Below are 22,745 nucleotides of genomic sequence, written 5' to 3'. Positions count from 1 at the left end.
AAACTGACCCTGGTGGCCTGATGTACACCAGCTTTGCTTTGCACTTCCTGGAGGTCACTCAGGGATCTTGGATCTGTTTGCAAAGGGCACTGCACTCGCTGTCCCTTGGTTGTGCAGCCTGGTGGTGCTCTGTACACCTGGACTTGGAGCTCAGCAGCACCAATTTGGGTGCTGCTCTGGTCTCGTGGTTTGGGTTGATGAGAGCCCCTTGCAGCTGCCTCTCCCCAGGAGCCTTCACAGCCCTTGCCTGGGGGCTGCCCCCCTGCAGGTCTCCCAGAGTTCCCAGGACCAGGGGCTGTCACCTTCCCTGTCACTGTCACCTCCCTGTCAGCTTGGCAGCTGTTGGGGCACAGGAGAGGAGGCCTTGGCTCACCCTCCTCCCTGGGTGGGAGGGACATGGAGTGCTGGGCTGCCCTGTGCCCATGGTTGCCCCCTCCAGCCCTGTGCCTGAGCACAGTGCTCAGCCCACCCAGCCTGGCCTTGGCTCTTCCCAACACTGGCCCTGCCAGGCCCGAGCTGAGCCTCAGCCCTGCTCACCCACCCAGCTCATGGCTCGCCTTTGGGTGCAGCAGGAGGGCCCCAGCATGGAGGGCAGGAGGACTCAGGTTTCCTGCTCTGGCACCTGTCACCGACACCGACGGAGTGGCTGCAGCTGCACTCTCGGTGCCACAGTGCCTGTCCTTGGGGACATGCAGAGGACATCACATCTCCCACGCTCCATCATGAAGGGCCACCCCAGGTCCCTGCCACCCTGCATTGTGCAGCACACCAGCTGTTTGGGGCTGTGGGGATTCACGTTCAGGGTACTGGGGCAGAGCTCAGGGTACTGGGCACCCCATCCCAGTGCCAGGGCAGGGCAGTGGGTGAAGCTCTGGCAGTGGGAAGACTCCGACCACTGCCCCAGCGAGGGGCTGATCCACTTGGGCAGGGCTATGCCCTGTGACTTAAATGGGGACACCTGGCCCAGGGCCCACCTGTTTGCCCTCCCTGGCACCTGAAAAAGATGCCAGGATACATGGAAACCGAGGTTGGAAAGCGGCAGGTGTGGCACCTTGTGGTGGGCGATGGGATGAAGCAGCTCTGCACACACACACAGGAGCTCAGACAGACCCCTGGGAAGGGACCCCACCCACTGCCCATCCAGGGGACTGCCAGGTCCACCAGCCCCTCATGGGCCACCCCCAAGCCTGACAGAGCCCATGGGCACAGCGCAGGCAGGAACCCAACCAAGATACCTTGTCCAGGGCCTTTCCCAGGGCCATCCCCACAGAGCTGCAGCCCCATGTCCAGCCTGCACCCACCTCAGGGCAGCCCCCAGGTCATGTCTGGGGATACGACACTGATACCTCGAGTGGGACACTTACTTGGATGTAAGGAAAAACTGTTTGGGGTTGCACAGGACTTGCTATGGGATGTCTCAGGGAGGCCCCTAAGGCAGAGGTGATTTTGGGAGGAAGGTGTAAAAGTAGCAGGGTGTGGGGCTGAAAGGCCCAGCAGGGTGTCAGTGCCCACCTTGCTCTTGTGCAGTGCCTGATTCCCCAAGTCTGAGCTTATCAAACTCCTCCTAAACGCTCTCCTGGGTGAGGACTCCGTCCCGAGTGTGCCCGTGTGTGTGCAGGTGTGAGAGCACCGGGGAGAGCAGCCACGGCCGTGACCGTCGGGCAGCGGCTGCAGCCGGGACAGGTGACACGGAACAGGTGATGGCTGGGGATCCTGCGGGCAGCGAAGGGCCAGCAGAGTGTGACAGCACCCCGTGCCTATGGGATGGGAGCGCGGGGATCGGCACGGGGCCTGGAAACGCCTGCCCAGCTCCAGGATCCCGGAGCCGCTGGAAGGAGAGGGGCAGTCCCCGAAGGCGCAGCCCCAGCGTGGCCGCACGGGGGGGACGGGCGGGGCCGGGCCCGCAGTTCCTGCAGCGGCCACACGGTGGCGATGTCCGGCCGCGCCAGGGCGTGCGGGGAGCGACGGGGACAGCGGGAATGACCCGGGACAGCGGGAATAGTCCGGGACAGCGGGAATAACCCGGGACAGCGGGAATAGTCCGGGACAGCGGGAACAGCCTGGGACAGCGGGAATAGTCCGGGACAGCGGGAACAGCCCGGGACAGCGGGAATAACCCGGGACAGCGGGAATGACCCGAGGCAGCGGGAATGGCCCGGGACAGCGGGAACGGCCCGGGACAGCGGGAATGACTCCGGACAGCGGGAATAGCCCGGGACAGCGGGAATAGCCCGGGACAGCGGGAATGACTCAGGACAGCAGGAATAACCCGGGACAGCGGGAGTGATTTGGGACAGCGGGAGTGACTCGGGACAGCGGGAGTGACCCGAGGCAGCGGGAATGGCCTGGGACAGCGGGAATAGCCTGGGACAGCGGGAATGACTCGGGACAGCGGGAATAGCCCGGGACAGCAGGAATAACCCAGGACAGCAGGAACGACCCGGGACAGCAGGAATGGCCCAGGACAGAGGCAATGCCCTGGGACAGTGGGAATGACCCAGGACAGTGGGAACAACCCGGGACAACACAAACGGCCTGGGACAGCAGGAATGGCATAGGACAGTGGGAACAGCCCAGGATAGTGGAAATAACCCAGGACAGCAGGAATGGCCCAGGACATTGGAAATAACCCAGGACAGCAGGAATGGCCCAGAACAGTGGGAATGACCCAGGACAGTGAGAATGGCCTGGGTGGCAGTGGGAATGACTGCCTGGCCCAGGCTGGCTGGCCCGTGCCCGTGCCCATGCCCGTGCCTGTGCCCTTGCCTGTGCTGGCCCTGCCTGCCCCCTCTTGCCCCCACCTCTGCCCCTCCACCAGCCTCCCCCAGTGCCCACTCTGGGCAGCACGCAGGGGGTGCCCGCAGGATGAGGGCACGGCTGCTCCAGGGCAGCAGGATGCCCTGTGGGCCCCTCACCCCAAATCCCACCACTACCTCTTTCTGCACCACAGCCCACAGGGAGAGCAGCCACAGAGACACGAGTTTTATTGGGGTGGGGAAGGAGGGGGCAGGCTGTGGGGATCAGTCCAGGGTGCCACTACTGTGCCCTGCGGGCCATCAGCATCTCCCGGATATTGTCTTCTGCTTCCTTCACACTCCGCTCCAGGTACGACTTCTTCTGCTGCAAGGCAGGAACAGAGGAGAGTCAGGGTCTCCCAGCACACACCAGCACCCAGGCCCACCCAGGCAGAGCTGGCTCAGGCACTCACCACCCTGCAGGTGTCCCCACATGGGGACAGTGGTTACACATTTCCAGAGGCACAGGGGCAGTGTTAATGTTTACACAGACTTTGAATATGGTCCCTCTGAAACCTCCTCAGAGCTGCCAGGGCTGTTTCAACAGCAGCACTGCAGAACAGTGGGAGAGACATGAACCACAGCAAGGAAGGAAGTCAAATCAAGTCCTGTAACTACTGGAGCCTAGAGAGGGACTGACATGCTGAGGTCTCCTTATGGAGACACAGCAAAACCCTCTCCTTGGGCACAAAAGGTTTTTTCCCAGTTGGGCCATTTTCTAACCCCAGACCCTCCTTTCTATCAGAAATTCCCTGGCATCATCACCAAATACGTGTGTTTCCTTAATCATCTGTAATTAGGCTGGGCTTGGCAGGGAAGCAGCCCCAAACTGTGCATCCCAAGATAGGAATTCAGCATGCAGCGTTTTTTCCTGCTAGTCTGGGTGCTCCTCTGTGACTGGAAAAATCAGCACTTGGCTCTCCAGACTATTTTCTCTGGGTTTCCAAACAACAGACACAACAGTCTCCTCAGACAGTGTTGCTGTGAGCATGGGTAGCCCCATCCATGACCGGCTGGGTGGGCCTTGGAATCTCCCCAGAGCTGGGCTCACCCTTGGTGGCACCTGCAGCACATTGGCACAGGGCCTGCTGTCCTCACAAGGGCCTGGGGACACTATGGCACAGTGTTCCCCCTGTCCCACAGGGGTCACAGCCCCACACAAGCCCAGGGAGCTGGGCAGAGCTCTGGCTCTGGGCCATGCCAGGTACCGACAAGCACTGATGGGATCATTATTAATTTACAGAGTCCAGGTTTCAGCTCAGAGTATCCTGCCCCTCCCAGGGAGCGAGCACCAGGAGCCCAGTATGGCAGGAATGACCCCAAAGCCCACCCAAACTAAGCACAGGGGAAGGGCAAGAACTGCTGATGCTGCCCTGAGAGCCTCACCTCAATTCCTGTGAGCCCACAGGAGCTGGGACCTGCAGTGCTCAAAGTCCCATTAGCCCATGGAGCAGCAGTCCCTCCATCCCCTTGCTGTGACACGGCTGCACACTCAGCTGGAATGCCCATGCCATGAGGGCAACTCTTCCCAGCCCTGTTTCTAAAGGCTGTAGGGTTTTTATTTAAACACTAAAAGGTTGGTAGTGACATCCAGGGCCAGGGGCACAGCCAAGGAAAGGCTCCTTGTCCCTCTCCCATGGTCCCCAGGCATGTGGGGTCTCTCTCGCTTACAGGAACTGCTTTTGAGGAAACCACAGGGAGAGGAAGAGCAGCCACAGGTTCCCACTGTCAGTGAGTCAGTGACACACAAGCAGAACTCTGTCACCACCACACTGTCTTCACACTGCTCAGACAGGCATCGAGGGATTTCACACATAGGGAACTGAGCCTGAAGGCTGCAAGAGGTCACAGGTCCTGGAAAACCCTTGTGGGTCTGAGCTCCACCGACCTCCACTGACCAAAGCAGAGTGGCAGCAGTGGAGTTGACTTCTGGTCAGTCACTTATTACCAGAAACAATTTTTAACACCAGTAAATTAGTCCATGAAATGGCTGTGTCTCCCTGCCCTCTCCCCTGCCCCTCCTGCCCTCCAGGCAGCAAGAGGTAGATCCAGAGAGCAGCTCTCCATGGACAGGCTGCCCAGTGGGATCAGGAGAGCCTGGGAGCTGTCAGGCTGCAGCCATAGCTCTGCGCTCCTGCCAGCTGGACTTCAGACATCCCATCAGGAAGTCGTGCTGGTGACTTTGTGGGCCCCACGAGGACAAGGGACCCTGACACAGCACAGGAGCCATCACAGCTGCCATGTCCCCCACGGACCCTCACTGCCCATTCCTGCACAGTGACATACCCTGCCCCCCTGGGGAGCAGAGCTGCCAGAGCTGCACAGCCCATGGCAAAGGCACGGGGTTTAATGCCATTTCTGTGCCTAAGCAGCACCTGCAGCCTGAGGCAGCTGAGGACTGTGGGAATTTTTCTTTCCCTCAACACTCTCCTTGGTCACACAGTTTCTCGGGTGAGAGGATCTGGGCTGGTCCTGACACTTTTACCCTTTTCTCGCCAAAGCAGCCTCCAGGGAGTCCCTTCCCTGGGCTCCAGGAGCATCCCTTGAGCATCAAGTGAGCCCTGCACTCGCAGCTGGGGGGCTGCAAACTTCCCCATCTGCCCTGCAGACTGGCAGTGCCGGAGCCAGCAGGGTGGCTGCCTCCCACTCTGACCCACAGATCATGGGGGAGCGAGGAGCAGACGGGCGCCACATTTTCCGAGACACGTGGCAGAAACGAGGTTTTCCTTCCCCGGGAACTGCAGCCCGGCTTCTGCTTCGGTAATCACCAGAGCAGCAGCCTGTGTGCAAACCCCTCCTCACCCCGATTACTGGGGTCTAGACAGGAAACTCCGTCTCTCCCAGGGAGCAGCGCCGAGAGAGGGCTGACACGCTCTGCCTACTCACCCCAGAGCCCAAAGACACGGCAGTGCAGCTCTGAAGTCACGCTGGAGGCTGTTCCGGTCCAGCCAGACCTGCCAGGCTGGTGGTATCTGTTCCCTGAACACCACCCCGCATCCCAAACCCCACCTCCAGCTTCTTCAGCTCACAGCTCTCATTTGCACTTGGCCTGGACTCGCAGCCCTAGTTAACCCTGCGTCCTCTGAGCCCCTGGTTTGGGCCTCACCTCAGCACCCTCTGAGCTGATGCATTTCCCTGGGAAGGTGTGTTCAACCCTCCAGGTGATCTTCCTCTGCTGCCTGTGCCACAGCAACCACAGCCCATGGGAATTCCCAGTGCAACGCCAAAATTGCACTGCTGGTTTGGGTCCCTCGTGAAACCAAAGGTGGCTGCTGCTCTCTGCAGCCTCTGATTTCACTTTACAGCTGTAGCTCCAGTGCTTGCCAGTCAGGAGCCCAAGGGGACATGGCAGGAGCCCAAGGGCACTCAGCAATAGGACAAGAGGGCACGGGCTCAAGCTCTGCAGGGGAAATTTAAGTTGGATATCACAAATAAGTTCTCTCCAAAGAGAGTGCTCAGGCATTGGAATGGGCTGCCCAGAGAGGGGATGGATTCCCCATTCCTGGAGGTTTTTAAACTGAGATTGGACATGGCACTGAGTGCCATGATCTGGTAAAGGGACTGGAGTTGGACCAAGGGTTGGACTTGATGATCTCGGAGGTCTCTTCGAACCCAATCGACTCTATGATTCTAAGGGGACACAGCAGCAGTCCAAGGGGACACTGCAGCAGCCCAAGGGGACATGGCAGCAGCCCAAGGGGACAGGGCAGCACGCTGGCCCTGTGCTGTAACCACCAGTGTTGGTGGCTGCATGACCTGCAAGCTGCTGACCCAGAGCTCCCACCCACTCACCACACCAGTGCACTAAAGCTGCCCTCAATCTCCCCCAGTTCCTGTGGGTCTCTGGCCACCTAAAGTGGGTGCCCAAACTAGCCCCAGATGCCACTGCCTGAGCCACAGAAGTCCAGGGAAGGGCAAAGAAAGGAGACTGGCTTTGGGAAGGTGGCGGAGGGAAGTTGCCACATGACACTGAACTTCTGGAAAAGCTCCAGCTCCTGGCTGTACCACCAGGAGCAGGTTCTGCTGCAGGCCAGGCAGTGCCCTGGGGTGCTGTTGTCCCCTACAGTCACACCAGGAGTGTGGCAAGGCAGTGATGAGGAAACAGAGGGCACGGCAGGAAGCAGCTGATGTGTCAGCCACGGGCTCAGGCTGCAGAGAGGGGCCGGTTCCTCCTCCTGCTGCACGATTCCCATGACCACTGGCTAGAGACTTATTTTACCACCCTGTAAAACACACTTGTGGGGTGTCACTGAAACTTATTTGAGAGGAACAGTTTCTGACAGACCACTGCCAGGTGCTGCCAGCTCCCACAGCTCCTGCAGAAAGGCCAGTGTGTTCCCATGCCCCAGGCACAGCTCACTCACACAGGGAGGGATGACCCAGGGCTGCAGGTCCCGTCAGAGCTGAAGAGCTTCTCCCCCACAGAGTGAGGAAAGGGAGCCGGAAGCTGCATGAAAGAGGGCACGTGGGAAGGGAGAAGTAATTGCAGCTACACGTTTCCAGGTGGACAGCAGGCTTTGTATGCACTCCAAGCTGAGCCAGCTGACCTGACCCAGCGCAAGACAAGCTCTTGCATCCTCACATATTCCCACCACAGGCCACTCACCAGTTTTCATCCACTCCCTTATCTGTGATGGCAACCCCCTGATCCCCTCCTACCCCTCACAGGAAGGGCTCTGCTACCTGCACTGGGACACAACACCAACACAGCCACTGCCACAACCCAGCGAGGGCTGGGCCACCTACAGAACTGACACGGTGCTAAACCAGAGAAGATGCCCCAAAAAGCCAGTGCAGTCAATGCCTCCCAGCCTGCAGTTTCCCTATTTCTTTAAGCTAATCCTACTGCCAACAAGTCCCTTCTCCAGCCAGGAAGGGCTGCAGCACTCGGGAATGAGATAAACCACAGCTCTGATGATCTGTCTCAAAACTAGCCCCAAAGGAAGTGTTCTCACCTAAATCTGCCTTCTGGAAGCAGGCTTGCCATGCCAGTAACTGCAAGGCACTGGGATGGAGGAAAGGAAGAGATGACCAAGAACTCCTCCTTGGGCAGCAGAGCCAACCCCACTGGCTGGGCCTCCCACCACCTCCTGGGGACTTGGGAGTTGGGATCTGCACCTCTCCTGCCCCAGACTGCAGATGTGCCACCAGCCTGGCCCATCCTCTCCCCTTCAAGCTCTTGGGAGCCTTCCCCACCTCCAAGGCCTCCTGCAGCCTTCCTAAACCAGGTGTATGGGGCAAGGCATGAACCTGTGTGTGGTCAGCACAGCTACCTGCAGTCAAAACACCTCTCCCAAGTCATCAGAGATGCAGCCAAAAACAGGACTGGCCACTCACGCAGCCCCATCCAACAAGCAAGGCACGTGCATCTCCCAGAAGCCCTTCCCAGGAGGAAGGGTGGCTGTGCAGCTCCACCAACAGAGCTGCAGGGCCAGGCAGGGAAGGCACCATCAGCCCCAGCCCTGCCTGAAAGGAGGGAAGGGAAGAAGAGGGGAGGGCAGGGAGCTGCCTGGTGCTGAATGGGCCTGGTGGGATGCAATGCCCACTGCCAACACACTGCAGTCCTGGGAAGCTCTGGGGGACTGTGAACTCCTGGAAGCACCAGCCTGGCTGGGCTGTGCAGGCAGCACCACAAGCCAGCCCTCACCGTGTATGCTTCTGACCAAGGTGTGTCACCACAATCAACCTGCACCCTGGCACGGGTGGATACAGCCAAACAATGCCATGAGACTCGCCCCTGGCATCACCCCGTTCCTCGTCTCTCCCTTGCCCTTCGCTCCCCTCACGAGCAGCACTCGCTCCCCAACCAGGTCCGCGCTGTTTGCTTTTGGCAGCGGCTGCGGAAAGACTGCATCGAGTGCAAACACAATTACAGGTCACGCCCCAAGAAGAAAAGGAGTTGTGGTTAACAGAGGCAGCCCATGGCCTTTTGACACTGAGGAAATCACCTCCTGCTCCAGCCTCCCACCCCTGCTCCTGCTGCATATGCTGCTGGAGGAGCTGGTGCTTCACAAGATGACGCACCCGGACCTTGCATTCCTGGGAGATTAAAGAGCCAGCATCCACAGATTCCACAGCAAGAAAAAACTAGTAATCAGCTCCTCTTGGATGGGCTTTTGATGATCAAAGCACTGTTTTCCCTCCATCACTGTGATTCAGACACCTCTGCCTTCAGGGAGAGCTGGTCAAGCACCGCCAGCCGCATGCGAGGCAGGGCCTTGCCTCGAGTGGGTGGTGCAGCACAGCATGGTCCAGCATTCCCACTCTGCTCCCAAACAGCCCTGTGTTCCCTGTGGAAACAGGGACAGCAGCCCTGCCTATTCATGCTGCAGTTCACCTCCTGCTCACAGGTGAATTTCCTGTGTCAAGTCATGGTTTATCACTCAACGTCGACTTTTGCTCTTCAAATACCATTTCTCTTACATCACCTCAGCAAGTCAACCCTTGACCTGCAAACACAGATTTGCTTAAGCCCAAACAAAAATGTTCCCATGGAAATGTCAGGATCTAGTATTGGAACATACCTACTCATTTCAGCCTGTTCTTTCTTCTCCCCCTGCCCCATCTTTTTTATTTGTTTGTTTGTGGGCGCTTTTTTGTTTTGTTTTGTTTTCTAAACTTTTTCTATGAACTTGTTTTACACCCAACTTATGAGAACAAAGCAAGCTGGGAAGTCCCTTCCCAGAGATCACCTCCCTCCCCATGGATCACAGCGTGCTTGGCTACCAGCCACCAGATTCTGGCAGCCCACTCTCCTGCTCAGGCTTCCGTCGAGGGACGCTGGAGTCCCCAGGCATGATGCAGTGCCTCAAACAGGAGCTGTGAGACAGCTCATCTCGTGACACTGCCTCAATAAACCTGCTGTGAGCCGAGTTTCTGTATTCCCCAAAGTTAACCCAAACCATCTTTGGAATTCCCTGAGGGCTCTGCATAAAAGTGATCAACTGATCCTGAGCTGGAGCTGGGAGCACGTGACTGGCTGGAGCAGGACCTGTCTTGGGAGGAGGGCAAGCCATGCTGCCCATGTGCTGGGGGCCAGGCAGGAGGGGCAGCCTGAGCTGCCCTCACTCTTGGGGTCACCACTGCTGCTCAGGGGGCTGGAAAGGCCCAAATTCCCTGCAGAGAACAGCACTCCAAGTTGTGCACCCTGGGGCAAGGCAAACATTTCAGTCGCCCCGAGATGATGTGCTGAGGATGCACACTCTGGGTAACGGGATTTCACTTGGAACCTCTAAGTGGGAAGGACGTGAACCTGCTGAACAGCACCCAGCTGCTCCTGCTCTGGGAGATGCCGAAATAGTGGGCACCAGCAACGGGGTGGGGTGGGTCTGCAGGCAGCCCTACGCCCTGATGGGTCCACCCAGCACTGGTCCTCACCCAGTTCAACGCCATGGCACATGTACACACTGGGAATTAGCACTCTACAGCAACCACTAAATATTTAGATACACTCCAAGACTTTCCAAGCAGAGTTATTGCTCTAAGGAAGTTGTCCAGTTTGCTCAAGAGTGAATGATGTGCAATAGGAAGGGAGCCCAGCTGGTTTCTGACGACAGCTGCTGACAGAAGCATGATGATGTCATTTATCTAAGAGAAGTGATGATTCAGACCTTTGGGTTTCCCCTTAGCTATTCCTTGCACAGGGTAACGGGGACCCTTGAACACTTCAGAACTATTTGGATTAGAGTGTAAGAGAGGATATCAAGCATATGAGGGAGGACCTTTAGAAGCACCTGCCTAAATCACTGCTGGTGCAAATCCACCTTTATTGTGTCCCAATCCCACCACAGCAGAACCAGTAGGGCTTTCCCCATCATTATCAAAGCACCTTGAGACCCTGAGGAACATACTTTGAAAAAGCTCATTTGGAAAAGCCCCCACTGCCTTCCACCCTAGGCAACTTCAAGAGAAGAAGGGGCAAGGTAAGGGGCAGAAAGGCTGATGGGCAGGAGGCCTTTCTGCCCCAACCCCAGCCCTGTGGCAGCTGCACAAACTCACTGTCCAAGCCTCAGGACAGCACTTCCAGCAGAGGTGGAGACAATTGCTCTTTGTTACTGGGAAGTGATGGATTATTCCAGTGAACTTCTGCACCATAGCCTGATGTGAACTACTACCAAAGCGAGCCGATGGGAACCTTTCAGTAGGTGGCAGCAGAAATGTATTATCAGCCCAGAGGATTCCTTTCGGGACACCCCTTCCTGGCACAATTCCCTGCTGAGAGCAGTTTCCAGGGGTATTTTGCTCCAGGTTGGACACTGCACCCTAACCAGGCTTACGACAGCAGAGTCAGGTCAAACACAGAGAGCTTGGGAAGGGGAAACTCACCCCGATGCTGAAACCCCCCACGCTCTGTTTCGGCGGAAGCGTCCCTACCAAACCACCTCTTGCAAAATGTGGTAAGTTCCCTAACCCACTGCCTTGGTTTCTGTGGTCCTGCAGAGCCGGTGTGGCTCATCGGGACACCTCCTGGCAATAGGACTTTTGCAAAACCACACCACACCTTTCAGCTCTTGCAGTCCCAGCCAAACAAGGCCACTTTAAAAGAAAAATTGCTTCCATAAATTTCAGACAAATCAGCAACAGGAAGATGGTGTGGACTCCCAGCTAGGCAGTGTCCCCCCCAACTGGGACACCCCTGAACTCAAAGCAGCCACATGGTCACTACCAACATGTTACCAGCAGGGCAGGAGGTGACCCGAGCTTGGGGACAGCAGGAAGCAGGACGGCTGCCCCGCATACCTGGGAGCAAGGTGTGGCTTTGTAAAGCTGACTCAGGGCTGGGTCAGGGTTCCCTGACAGGCAGGAGCACGCTTTCCAAATAATCGTTTCCTGTTCTCCCCAGGCGAGATGGAGGAGGAGGAGATGGAAGCAGGATGGAGGTTTATCGGGCACAAATAATCCCCCTCCCCAGAGCTGCTTGGCACAAAGGCCAGCCAGGAGCCACTGAAGGGGCTGGTGACTAAGGCAAGGACAGCAGCGCTGGGTTTGTGACTAACTATTACCCATGCAAGGAGGAATTTGGAGAGGGACCCGCATCCAGCTCGGCTCGTTGCTTTGGATACTTTTGCAGCCATAAGCACAAAGGAGAGCTTTGACAATGAATCAGACCCTGCTTTACAATGACAAAGACAGACTTATCGACCAACTTGGTGTTAAAATTTCAGTGTAATCATAAAAGCAGCTTAATGCTAATCAGAGGAAACAAGCAACGTTTTCAGACCCAGATGACTAAATGTAGGCTCCTGGATGGACAAAACCATTCAGAGACAGCAGCAGAAGTATCTTTTTAATCAATGCATAATATATTTCACTTTCCTCTGAATTACAAAGCAATGTGAGTGTACTGCCAACAGTTGTTTGAAAAGCTCCATTAGGTTGTTTGGGGGTTTTGTAAATCAGGAGCAACTCCCCCCCACAAAAAAACCCTCTAAAATGAGTTTTGGGATACCTTTCTTTTGAAAGCACGTCTATAAGTAGCCTCTAAAAGAAGTTAAAAGGAAGCAAACAACCCCCATGTTAATTATTCTCCTACTTTTAAAATCTACAATTATTCACCTAAAAATAAAGGTAGGGACAGTGAAAGCAAAGAGTCATCAAATTCCAGTTCTCCCTTCATGAAGCCTTTGCCCTCTCAGCGGGTTTGTGTGCTTACTTTGCAGTCTGCAGTGCAGGGAAGACTAACAAAGAATTACTAATTAAGCAACTGCTTACAAAAACCTGGGAGTTTGAAAACTTGTTCCAGTGAATGATTGGTCCAGATAGGAGTTCCAGCCTTGCCAATGCAAACCCACACATGTGATGATATAAATCACGTCATTCCACTCAAGTCAGCAACACCCCCAATCATTCCTCACAAAAATGTGGTGATAAAATAAAGTTTTATAAACCATCCCAGGTCTAAGGCAATAGATGACCCTTCTGGACAGCTCAGAATCTGCTCTGAAATGTGAGGGTTTCTTTTCCTTGTGCCTCTTGAGATTCCAGCACCGTGTTTTGTAACCAGTGATTTGTGCACAATTTAACACATGACAAGCTTCTTACACAATTTTCAAAGCAGAACATACTGTTATTTGATCTTTATCAAACAAACCTAACAGAGGAGTAAGAGCTGGTATTGACACAAATCCACTTCCTTCCCAGCAAAGACTGAGGAGCACTTGTTGCCTTTTAGGAGTTGCAAGGTGCTTGCTGCACACAACCGACTTCCATCTGTCTGGGATGAGAGATGACTCAACCAGATAACACAGAGAAGGCACAAAACACCCATGAAGTTCACAATACAATCCTTTTGCCACCCTCACTTTGGACAAATAACAGTCGGACAGAGCATGAGGCTTTGAACGTTGAGAAGTGAAGTCAGTGATTCCTCACAGCTGTGAAGGCTGTTCCTCATGTTACTGTCAGCAGGCAGTTTATGAGACAGAAAGGATTAGAGCAGCATTAGCCATGCCCCAGTTCCTCCAGTTTTTACCTTAAATTTGTATGGCCCCAGCCCAGTGTCAGAGGGGCTCTCCACAAAGCAGCATTTTGTGCTGACAGTGTGAACTCTGTGTCCATTACACTCTCAACCTCCTCACTGTTTTATCATTCTAAAGCCTATTTTTCTCATTGCTCAGAGTATTTTTCATTTCAAAAATCAGGAATGAGAGCACAGACTCTCCTCCTGGTAGGACATCCAGACCCACAGGGGAAAAAATGAGCTCTGGCTACTTCCTTCTTCAAAACAAGGCTGTCGTGGAGGGCAGACCACTGGTAACAGCTCTGCCCAAGCAGGCTCTGCTCTGCCATGGGAGTGCCTGTGGATGCTCCACAGCTGACAGCAAGCTCAGGCAGGCAGCTGGACCACCCATGTCCTCAGAAAGCAAGTTAAGCCTCCAGCTTTGCAGCCTGAAATGCAGGAGCAAGCCCTCAGTGAGGGCACAGACTTAGGCTTGGATACACCACCCAACAGAGTCAAGATGAAACACATTTCCCAGGAACATCAAGTCCAAACCACTGTGTCCAGAAGGACCTGCCCAGACACCCACAGCTGTCTCAGACACCCAAAGCCATGCAAGGGCCTGGTGAGGGTCTGCAGCTGATTTTCCCACCAACATCCATCATTTGTGGAGCTCCCACAGCTTCCCCCTAAAAGGTCCATACAAGCCCAAATGTATAATAAATCCACTTCTGTACTCCACTTGTCCCCACATTAGGGGTCCTGCTTCCCTCTACAGCAAGCAGAGGGACTGGCCTTGCCTGTGCCCACACTGGGAAACAAGAGGCAACTCCTGTGACAACGTGAGTTTAAAATCCTGTCTGTGGTACGTGCATGTACACACTGGAATGGGAGAACAGCACCCATATCCAGAGTCAAATCTGCTCCAGGCTAATGCACAGAGGGGTTAGTTTATTCTTGAGGCTTCTCCTCTCCAAAGCAAACAGAAGCATTCCTCATTTCCCCCTGTTTAGTCAAAAAGCCCACCACACATTCCTGGGCACTGGCTTACCTTGAGCCAACCATGGGATGAGACCCCTTATGCTGTCAATCCCTGGAATAAATTGGTGTAACTCAGGAATGGCCTAACAATTCCTGCCTTCTGAGGGGCGCTTCGTGGTCTGCAAAGAGCACCACGAGTCTCAAGGGACTTGTTTTCACGCTGTTAAAGCCACCCACAGACTTGGCCACCACGCTGAGGTGTTTTAGTGAAAAATGAAGCAGAGCTGCACCTGGAGCACGTGGGAGCTGAGCAGGTCCAGCCCAGCCATACCTGCCCCAGGCTCCCGGGCTTCTCCCCAGCCACACCTCACCTGCCAAAATCATTGTTCCCACAGGGTAAGAAAACACTGTTGTGGCCACCACCAGACTCCTCGAGGTGGGGGGCACCCCCAGTGTGCCTCCAGGCTGCAGCAAAGCCATTTCAAAGCTCCCAGAAAAAGAAGATTAGGAAAATGGAAGCCACAGCACAAGCAGGTTTGAGCTCAGGCAGCACTGGGGAAGAAGCCTGTGGTCACCATAAGGCTTTGCCACGTACACATTTTGTGACTTCACCAGCTCCTCAAACACCACCTGAGGCTTCACACGTGAAATGCAGTGTTGGAGTACACAGTGTTCCTTCTCCCACCAGGAATAAGAGCAAAGACATTCTCTGTGTGGGAGAAGGAATTGGACATGGCGTTTTAGGGTTCACATGAAGAATTTCTGAATTAGAAATCAAGCCCTTAGGTACAGCTTTTTGGATCTTATTTTCTACTCCAGCCAGCCAGAGAAGAAACCAACCAACCCTTTATCTCTGCTACAGTAAACATTTAGTCTCCCACAGACATGTGAAAGAACTGCCTGGGAAACAAGCACACAGCTATGTTGTGGTCAGAGTTTAAAATGAAAATCCAATTCAACCAGAAAGCTGCAGGTTCCTTTTGCCCTTTTCCTGAAGGAGCTAAATTCAGTGGCACACAGCAGACAGAGCTGCCCAGCACAGCCTCCCCCTTATTTGTTATTTTTAGCAATTTAGTCTGACAACGCCTGACAACTAAACAAGCTGAATATAGCAGGAGAGAAGGGGACTATCAGATACTATCAGAGAAAACACACAGTGATAATCACTTTCTCCACCCCTAATGAAGAATCAATTTTCCATGTCCTTATAACATCATAGAGTTAGTTCTTTTTAAAATGCCACATTTGAAAACAGAATCCATCTAGCCCTACAATGGAAACGGATAACATTTCCTGAAACAAAGCATTGTTCCACCCCTCACATATCATGTTTCCTTAAAAACAAGGGAAGAAAAACATTACTTGGTTTTTCTCCTAATACTGCACAAACATTGCTGAGCTAAAAAGAGTCTGTGCTCATCCCTTTAGAATGCTTTCAAAATAGATTTAACACATACCCCCTGTACCGTGAAACACAACAAGAATTTGATAGTATCAGGACTGGAAAAATCCAATGGCTCCTGCTAAGCAGGACGTGCCCTGTGCCCGAGTGTGAGGGAGCCTCTGGCACCAGTCTCTGGAGGTTTGGGTAAGCCCTGCTGGCACAGCCTGTCAGCAGGCACAGGTGTTGTGCCAGCAAGCCTGGGCAGTTTATTTGGATTCCAAAGGATTACAGACAAGTTGTGAAGTTCGGAATCCTACAGAGATGCACATGAAGTTGACAGGCTGAGGAAGTTGGGCAGAGGAGAAGGTTGTGTGGAGACCTCACAGCACCTTCCAGGATCTGAGGGGGCCTACAGGGAAGCTGGGGAGGGACTGGACTCTTCATCAGCAACTGCAGTGATAGGACAAGAAGTAATGGGTACAAATTGAAAGAGGGGAATTTTAAATCAGACATACAGAAGAAATTCTTCCCTGTGAGGGTGGGCAGGCCCTGGCACAGCTTGCCCAGAGAAGCTGTGGCTGCCCCACCCCTGGAAGTGTCCAAGGCCAGGCTGGACAGGGCTTGGAGCAACCTGGGCTGGTGGAAGGTGTCCCTGTCCATGGCAGGGGGTGGAATGAGATGAGCTTTAAGATAATTTCCAACTCAATATACTTATATATTGACTTCCCACACAGCATTCACAAGAAAGGTAAAGTTACCTTGGGTTTTCTGCAGAATAGCTGAGAGCTCTGCACTGTCCTCTCACCCACATCCAGACCCTCTGGTGCTTTCAGAACACAGCTCCTCTCACCAAGTATAGCCAAGGTATGTTCCAGCCAACACTTATGTTCCAGGCCCATGCAAGGACAGGTCTGGCTGTCCTTGCTGTTTTGCCAGGCAATGGGCAGCAAGGAGGCCCAGACCAGCAGTATCCCATCAATTTTGTGATGCTGCCTTCAAGAAGACAAGGCACCACCTCAACGGTGGAGACACACACGAGATGGGAGAGAGGGAAACTGACTGAGGGAGAAAAGAAGCTTTCAATCCAGGCACAAAACTCGTCACAAAGTTCACTGACAGCTGCAAATGTGAGGAAACCCAGCTCCCACCTTTGAAGCAAGTTAGAGCCACATTTCCAGGAACAGGCAGCACTCAGGAGCTCTCCCTGTCACGCAGCTGGGTGGATTTCCAGCAGAGCTCAGCAGTGACTCTCTGTGCCCCTCTGCAAACAGCACCAAGGCAGCAGGGAGAGCATTTCTCAGATTCAGGCACGTATCAAAAAACACACATTTCACAATCCCTTGGCAATAGTGTCATCATAGCAAGGCACAGTTGGCTCAAGCTCAGGCTACATGAGTAACCAGATCAGCCACACCGTCCGGGCCCGGGGGGATTACTGTGACCAGCCTGATTCAGCTCTGAAAAATGAGAAATATGAGTATGGAATAAGGTAGTTAACCATGTAAAATATAAACCTAAGCTTTAAAACCCTTCCAGTTTTAATAATGGATGGAGGGAAGCTTTAACCTTTCTTGGTTTGATATTTATTTTACAATGATGTTGAGAAAGCACAAGGTCACAAAGTTTCACATTCTTTCCTGCTTCGGTCACAACTTGTTTTCAGGCCACACAAAATCCCCTGCTCCTGTGATAAGTACTCTCTGAACTGGACTCAGGTATTTCCCCCAAAATCTCAGTTGTCCAAGTGCTTGTCCTCTTCCATGGGGAATCCCTTTTCACAAAACTGCCAGAGCCAGCTGGAAGCAGATGAATTAAAAGATGAACTTGAATGTTCAGCTAAAACAAACTGTTGAAAGTTTTGGCAACCTGAGCCCTACTATCCATGGTTACAAAGTAAAAACAACCCATGTGGCAACAACCTTTCCAGTCCAAACACCTTTTGAGACAGAGACAGCCACTATTGCTGGGAACTTCCAATGGCCATAACCAAAGACTAAGCAACAGGGAGCTACAGAGCAGAAAAACATCTTTGCAAAGCAGCCAGTTCTGAGACTTTGTGTGAAAATGGCAAAGGTTATAATTTCAGGGGAATTCCACCCATTCTGCTGAACTCAGCGGTCAGAAAGTTCAGGAGGTAAAATCATTCCCACCAGGAACAGGAAGAAACCCAGATGCACAGCTGAAGGGCAGAGCAGCCAAAAAACTGACCACAGCCCCTGGAGCTGGCAGGGACCTGAGGGGCAGTTTGTAGACAGAGCCTGCCAGCCCATCCCGCCTGCTTCCAAATCGAGAGGTGCTGCCAGCCACATTCCATGTGCTTCCAAACCCAGAGGTGCTGCCAGCCCATCCCACCTGCTTCCAAACCCAGAGGTGCTGCCAGCCCATCCCACCTGCTTCCAAACCCAGGGGTGCTGCCAGCCCATCCCACCTGCTTCCAAACCCAGGGGTGCTGCCAGCCACATTCCATGTGCTTCCAAACCCAGAGGTGCTGCCATGAGGTGCTCCAACCCCAGCTGCAGGGCTGTCTTTGCACAGAGCCACTGGCATCTGGGATGGCTCCACAGGAGCCAGGATGTAATTGCTTTTATCACATAACTGTAAACATAACTGTGCATTGCCTGCACACCACCTCAAATACACAGCCTGTCCATGGAACACTCGTTTGCCCTGAGTTCTCATGAGCAGGAACACAAACCCCCTCAGTGTCTGGCACAGAAAACACTCCAGGCAACACAACCCATGAGGATGGGCTTGCTCCACAGCTCCACAGGCAGGCTGAGTTTTAAGAAGGAATTAAAAAAAATACAAACTCAACTTCTACTTTAGAGTAAGTAGGGGACAACAGAGACAGAACTGCACAGGTCTGAGTGGGTTTGAGCATTAACTTCCCATCCCTGCTTGTCCCTGCACCACACTCACTTTCTCCAAAACACTAAAGCACATTGACACAACTCAGTCTTTGCTTTCTCTGTCATTCCCCCAAAGACCAATGAACAGGGGGTTGTTTTAATGGCACTTCAGGACCATTAAGAAAAAACCCACTCTAACAACCTTGGAAAAGTACATTTTGAACATCTTCTCTGAAGAACACGTAGCCATGAGGAGATAGCCAAGATTCACTGGATAGCTTGTTGGAACACTGGAACTTGCGCAGACACTGCTTTTTATTTCCTAGATATCATTCTCTGCCTTGAACACCCCAACCAGATAAACACAAGAACACAGAAGTGCTCTGACCACATTGCCAAAACAAAGTCCCATGTCCTCACAGATCCACTCACCAAGCAGCTTGCTCAGGGCAGTGTATAAGGACAGGCCTATATGGTACTTCCTGCTCATACTTTCCCAGCCTCCAGACATTTTTAGCTCAGGGACTTCCTGAGCAGGATGCCATTTCTACATATTTGGTAATTCTCAATGGATTTCTCTTCCATGAATTCGTGCCATTGTCCTGAGCCAGTGTAGCCTTTTAATACCCACAGCACTGGTGAAGTTTCACATCACTTACCTGCAGCAAATTACCCCACAAACACCCTTTTGCTTGGTTTGAACCTTGCTCCTACTAATTTGAATCCCTCACACCCAGTTTTCCTATCAGGACACAGAGTGAACAATCAATCCCTGCAGGTTTGTAGATCTAGGAAAGGATCCAAGTGCCATGAGTTACTCGTAGGTTACTTGTAACAAGCTCTCTGTTTCACCTAGTTACAAACCCTGAGAAGGAAAAGTAACAGATAAAAACAAGACATAGCAAGCAGCACCTTGTTGGCCCCAGTGTTCTATTTTCATTATTATTACCTGACAAAACTTACCTCTAATTCCTTAATTTTCTCTTCAGCTATTCTCTGTTTTTCTAAGAGCTGATTATGAATCACTCCTTTAGGCTGGAGAATAAACCTACAAGTGAAAAAGAAGACAGAGACAACATTGGATGTTTTCCACAGCTGTGTGCACCCAGTCACACACCAAGTTAAACTACAGCCACCTCTCCTAAGTGTTCATCCTCATCCCTGTGTGTGACTGAGGCAGGAGAAATTGCTCTGCCAGCTCACAGAGCCCACCAGGCTGGTCCCAAAGGCTCACCAACCTCATCCCTGCTCTCAGAGAAACATGGATGCACCCATGGATTCCCCTGTCATTCAGTGTCCTGAATAGTCTGGAAGCAGTTCTGCCACACAGGCAGCAAGGGGAGTCTCTCAGCACCTTCCCTTCAAAGGGATTCAAAGCAGGTGTTTGCTTGTAGTCAAGGAAGACTCTCTCAACAGGTAGAAGCCATTTATTACCTGTTTAGTGCTCGCAAGGTGAACAAACCTGTGCAATAAAACCAAAGCTTTCCTCAGGGAAAGGCTGAGGGTGGTGGGGTTTTACAACCTGGAGAAGAACAGGCTCTGGGGAGACCTTACTAAAGCTTTTCAACATATAAAAGGGGCTTATATGAAAGAGAGAGACTTTGACCAGGGTCTATCATGACAGGACAAGAGGCAACAGTTTTAAATACAACATGGAAGGGTCAGGTTGGACATAGAGATGACAAGTTTTACTGTGAGGGTGTTGGCCCTGGCACAGGTTGGGCAGAGAAGCTGTGGCAGCCCCATCCCTGGGAGTGTCCAAGGCCAGGATGGACAGGGCTTGGAGCCACCTGGGATAGTGGAAGGTGTCCCTGCCCATGGCAGGGGATTGGACTGGATGGTTTAGGAAGATCCTTTCCAATCTACACCCTTCTGTGATTTGACAATAAAGGCCCAGGTGCTTCCCGCAGAGAGCCATGGAGCTTTCACAGGTCCCACTCCTCAGGTCTTGGCTTTAACCCACTCCCCCACTGACCTCCAAATTTCCATGCTTTCACTTGCCAACAGGGTTTTCTGTGGGATGGGAAGTGGCTGTTTTTAACTAAAATTGTAGCCACTGGCTTCCACCTGCTTTGTTTTCAGTTGCCAAAGAAACTTGAAAGATGCATCCATGACATCTCAGTCCCTGCAATCCTGCTCACCAGCAGGCAGAAATGTGCCTGCCTCACTCAGGAGTCTCTGAGGAGCACCAGCATCCAAATCAGCTCTCCAGCACATGGCACTGTCATCCCACAAAGAAGTAAAGGACAACTAAGTTCAAACGAATGGTTGTTTTTCATCTTTCCAGACATAAAGAATGTACGAGCTGCAGATTCACCCCCTTCCCTACTTAGAAAATCCCCCAGGGGATTTAGAAGGAGCCTCCACGGGTCATACCAATGAGGTCAAGGTCTCCTCCACCACCAACTAGGGTGAATGTCTTTCTGCCAGGTGACAAGAGCTCATGCTTGAACAGCTAAAAAGAGCAGCTTTAGACAGGGCAGAATCAGAGCACATTTCCCGTCTGCTACAGAAAAGTCTGAAATCAGTTTGCAGAGTCATCTCCCATGACAAATGACATTATTAACATGTTTGCTCAGAGCCTGGTAAGCACAAACACGGATCTGTCACTTGGCAGGAAACCCAAAGTTCTCTGCATCAGCAGCACAACAGCCAAAAGGAAAACTACCTGCCACACATTCCTGAAATGCATGGGAGCAAATCCGTGGTTAATTATAACAGGTTTCCAATTAAAACTCTCTTTGGGGCTGCTATTAACTGCATGTAGCAATTGCCTCCTTCTCCCACTTCTCTCCCTGTTCCACTTCATCTCCTCTTTTCCACAGGAACTTCTGCTCTGCTGTGTCTTTTACACCACAATGTCTTCAAATCTCTCCTTGTTTCTTCCCAGTCTCAGCTCATGTTCATTGCTGGCACCATCTTTGTTCTCTGTCTGCCCCTGTTATTACCAACACAGCTCACTCAGACTCTCTTTGTCCCCTCAATCCCCCTTTTCCCAACAGGTGCCCTCTCAATCCACTGGTTTGGGGTCCTGGCACACACCAGGCTGCTGAAATCAAATGCAAATTTCACTCAGTCTTGTGAAAATCTAATCCAAACCCATCCTTCTAGGAAAGAGAAGTTATTTATATTGCTATTAGATGGAGAGCCTGGATCCACTCAGAGAAGAGCTGTTTTTCAGGACCACCAGCAACCATGCAGTTTTGATCCTCTTTCCTTGAGCCTACACCAGCAGAATAAAAACCATCAGGCTTCACACTCACATCCCTGCAGATTTTGGGGTGAACACTCAAACTCTGCCTGGTACAGACTCAAATTTTGCCTTGCTTCTGCATTAGCTGCCACCAGTGAATACCAAAGCTGCAACATGCCCTCTGTACACAAAGCCATCAGTGCCTTCCCACGTCACGGCTTCCCTGAGCCTGCCTGTGTATGTGAACATTTCCTGAATTATTTCCTTTTTTGTGGGGGCAGCAAAGAAGAATGGAATCCCTCCTCATTTGCTTCCCCAAATTGTACAGCAAGATTGATCATTTTGGTTTCCCTGACGTCCCTGGTTTAAAAAACAACACCCAACCCCAACACAGCTTGAGCAATTTTCCCCAAGCTGCAGCTGGGAAGGTCCCAGAGCTGGGCGATCCCGACTGGCTGGGAAGAGCTACGGGCACCAAAACCTCCAACAAACAACTGGCTGACTTCACTTCTGTTCTGCAAATGTCAACAGCACTCATTGGGGAAAATATTGAAAATATCCTCCCTGCCAGCCTGCTGCAATGCTCTGGCAGACGTGTGGCAGCAAATTAAAACAGGATGGCTGAAGTTTGCACTGGCAGGGCTTGTGTGGGCAGCTGGGCACAGGCACAGCCACCCTGACTGTGGCTGCTGTAGAACAGTGGGCTGGGACCTGTGTCCATTCTCACGCTTACTCAGAGGCAGAGCAGATGTCCCTGCCCTGGCCAGCAGCTTCCTGCAGGTCTTCAAGCCACCCCTTTGAATTCCCTGCCATGAGACCACAGAGCCCTCAGCCTAAAGCACACAGGTGCTGCCCTGGGAGCTGCCAAAGGCCACTTCTTTGAAAGCTGAAGCTGCAAATCCACATCCACAGTTAACTATTTAAACCTGAGTTCCCTTTCCAACATAAGAATGATTCAAAAAACTCATCAGTTTTTTTAGCATCTAGCTTGGGATAAACACGACAGAGACCTTGGCCTAAGATTTCACCTAAGGAAACAATGTGGTTTCTGGCAGCACCTGGTAAAAGCAGATGCTTGTTCTCCTCATTAAGTCAGAAGTGCTGC

General features: G+C 52.6%; 1 protein-coding gene across 1 annotated transcript in view; it reads right to left on the bottom strand.

The window, feature by feature from the left end:
* Nucleotides 1-2,967: 2,967 nt before the first annotated feature.
* The window catches only part of PFDN1 (prefoldin subunit 1), a 36,541-nt gene continuing 16,763 nt past the window's right edge, over nucleotides 2,968-22,745 (bottom strand). Inside the window, exons 3-4 of the mRNA XM_071570071.1 lie at nucleotides 19,411-19,495; nucleotides 2,968-3,120 (exon numbers count right to left, since the gene is read on the bottom strand). Coding sequence (XP_071426172.1) covers nucleotides 3,037-3,120; nucleotides 19,411-19,495 — 169 coding nt within the window. The 3' untranslated portion in view covers nucleotides 2,968-3,036. The remainder of the gene's footprint in view (nucleotides 3,121-19,410; nucleotides 19,496-22,745) is intronic.

This window comes from Pithys albifrons, chromosome 15, assembly GCF_047495875.1.
Source record: "Pithys albifrons albifrons isolate INPA30051 chromosome 15, PitAlb_v1, whole genome shotgun sequence".
In the NCBI taxonomy this organism is placed as follows: Eukaryota; Metazoa; Chordata; class Aves; order Passeriformes; family Thamnophilidae; genus Pithys; species Pithys albifrons.
Note: the sequence above shows the minus strand (reverse complement) of the source record. Positions and strands in the feature narration are given on the sequence as shown.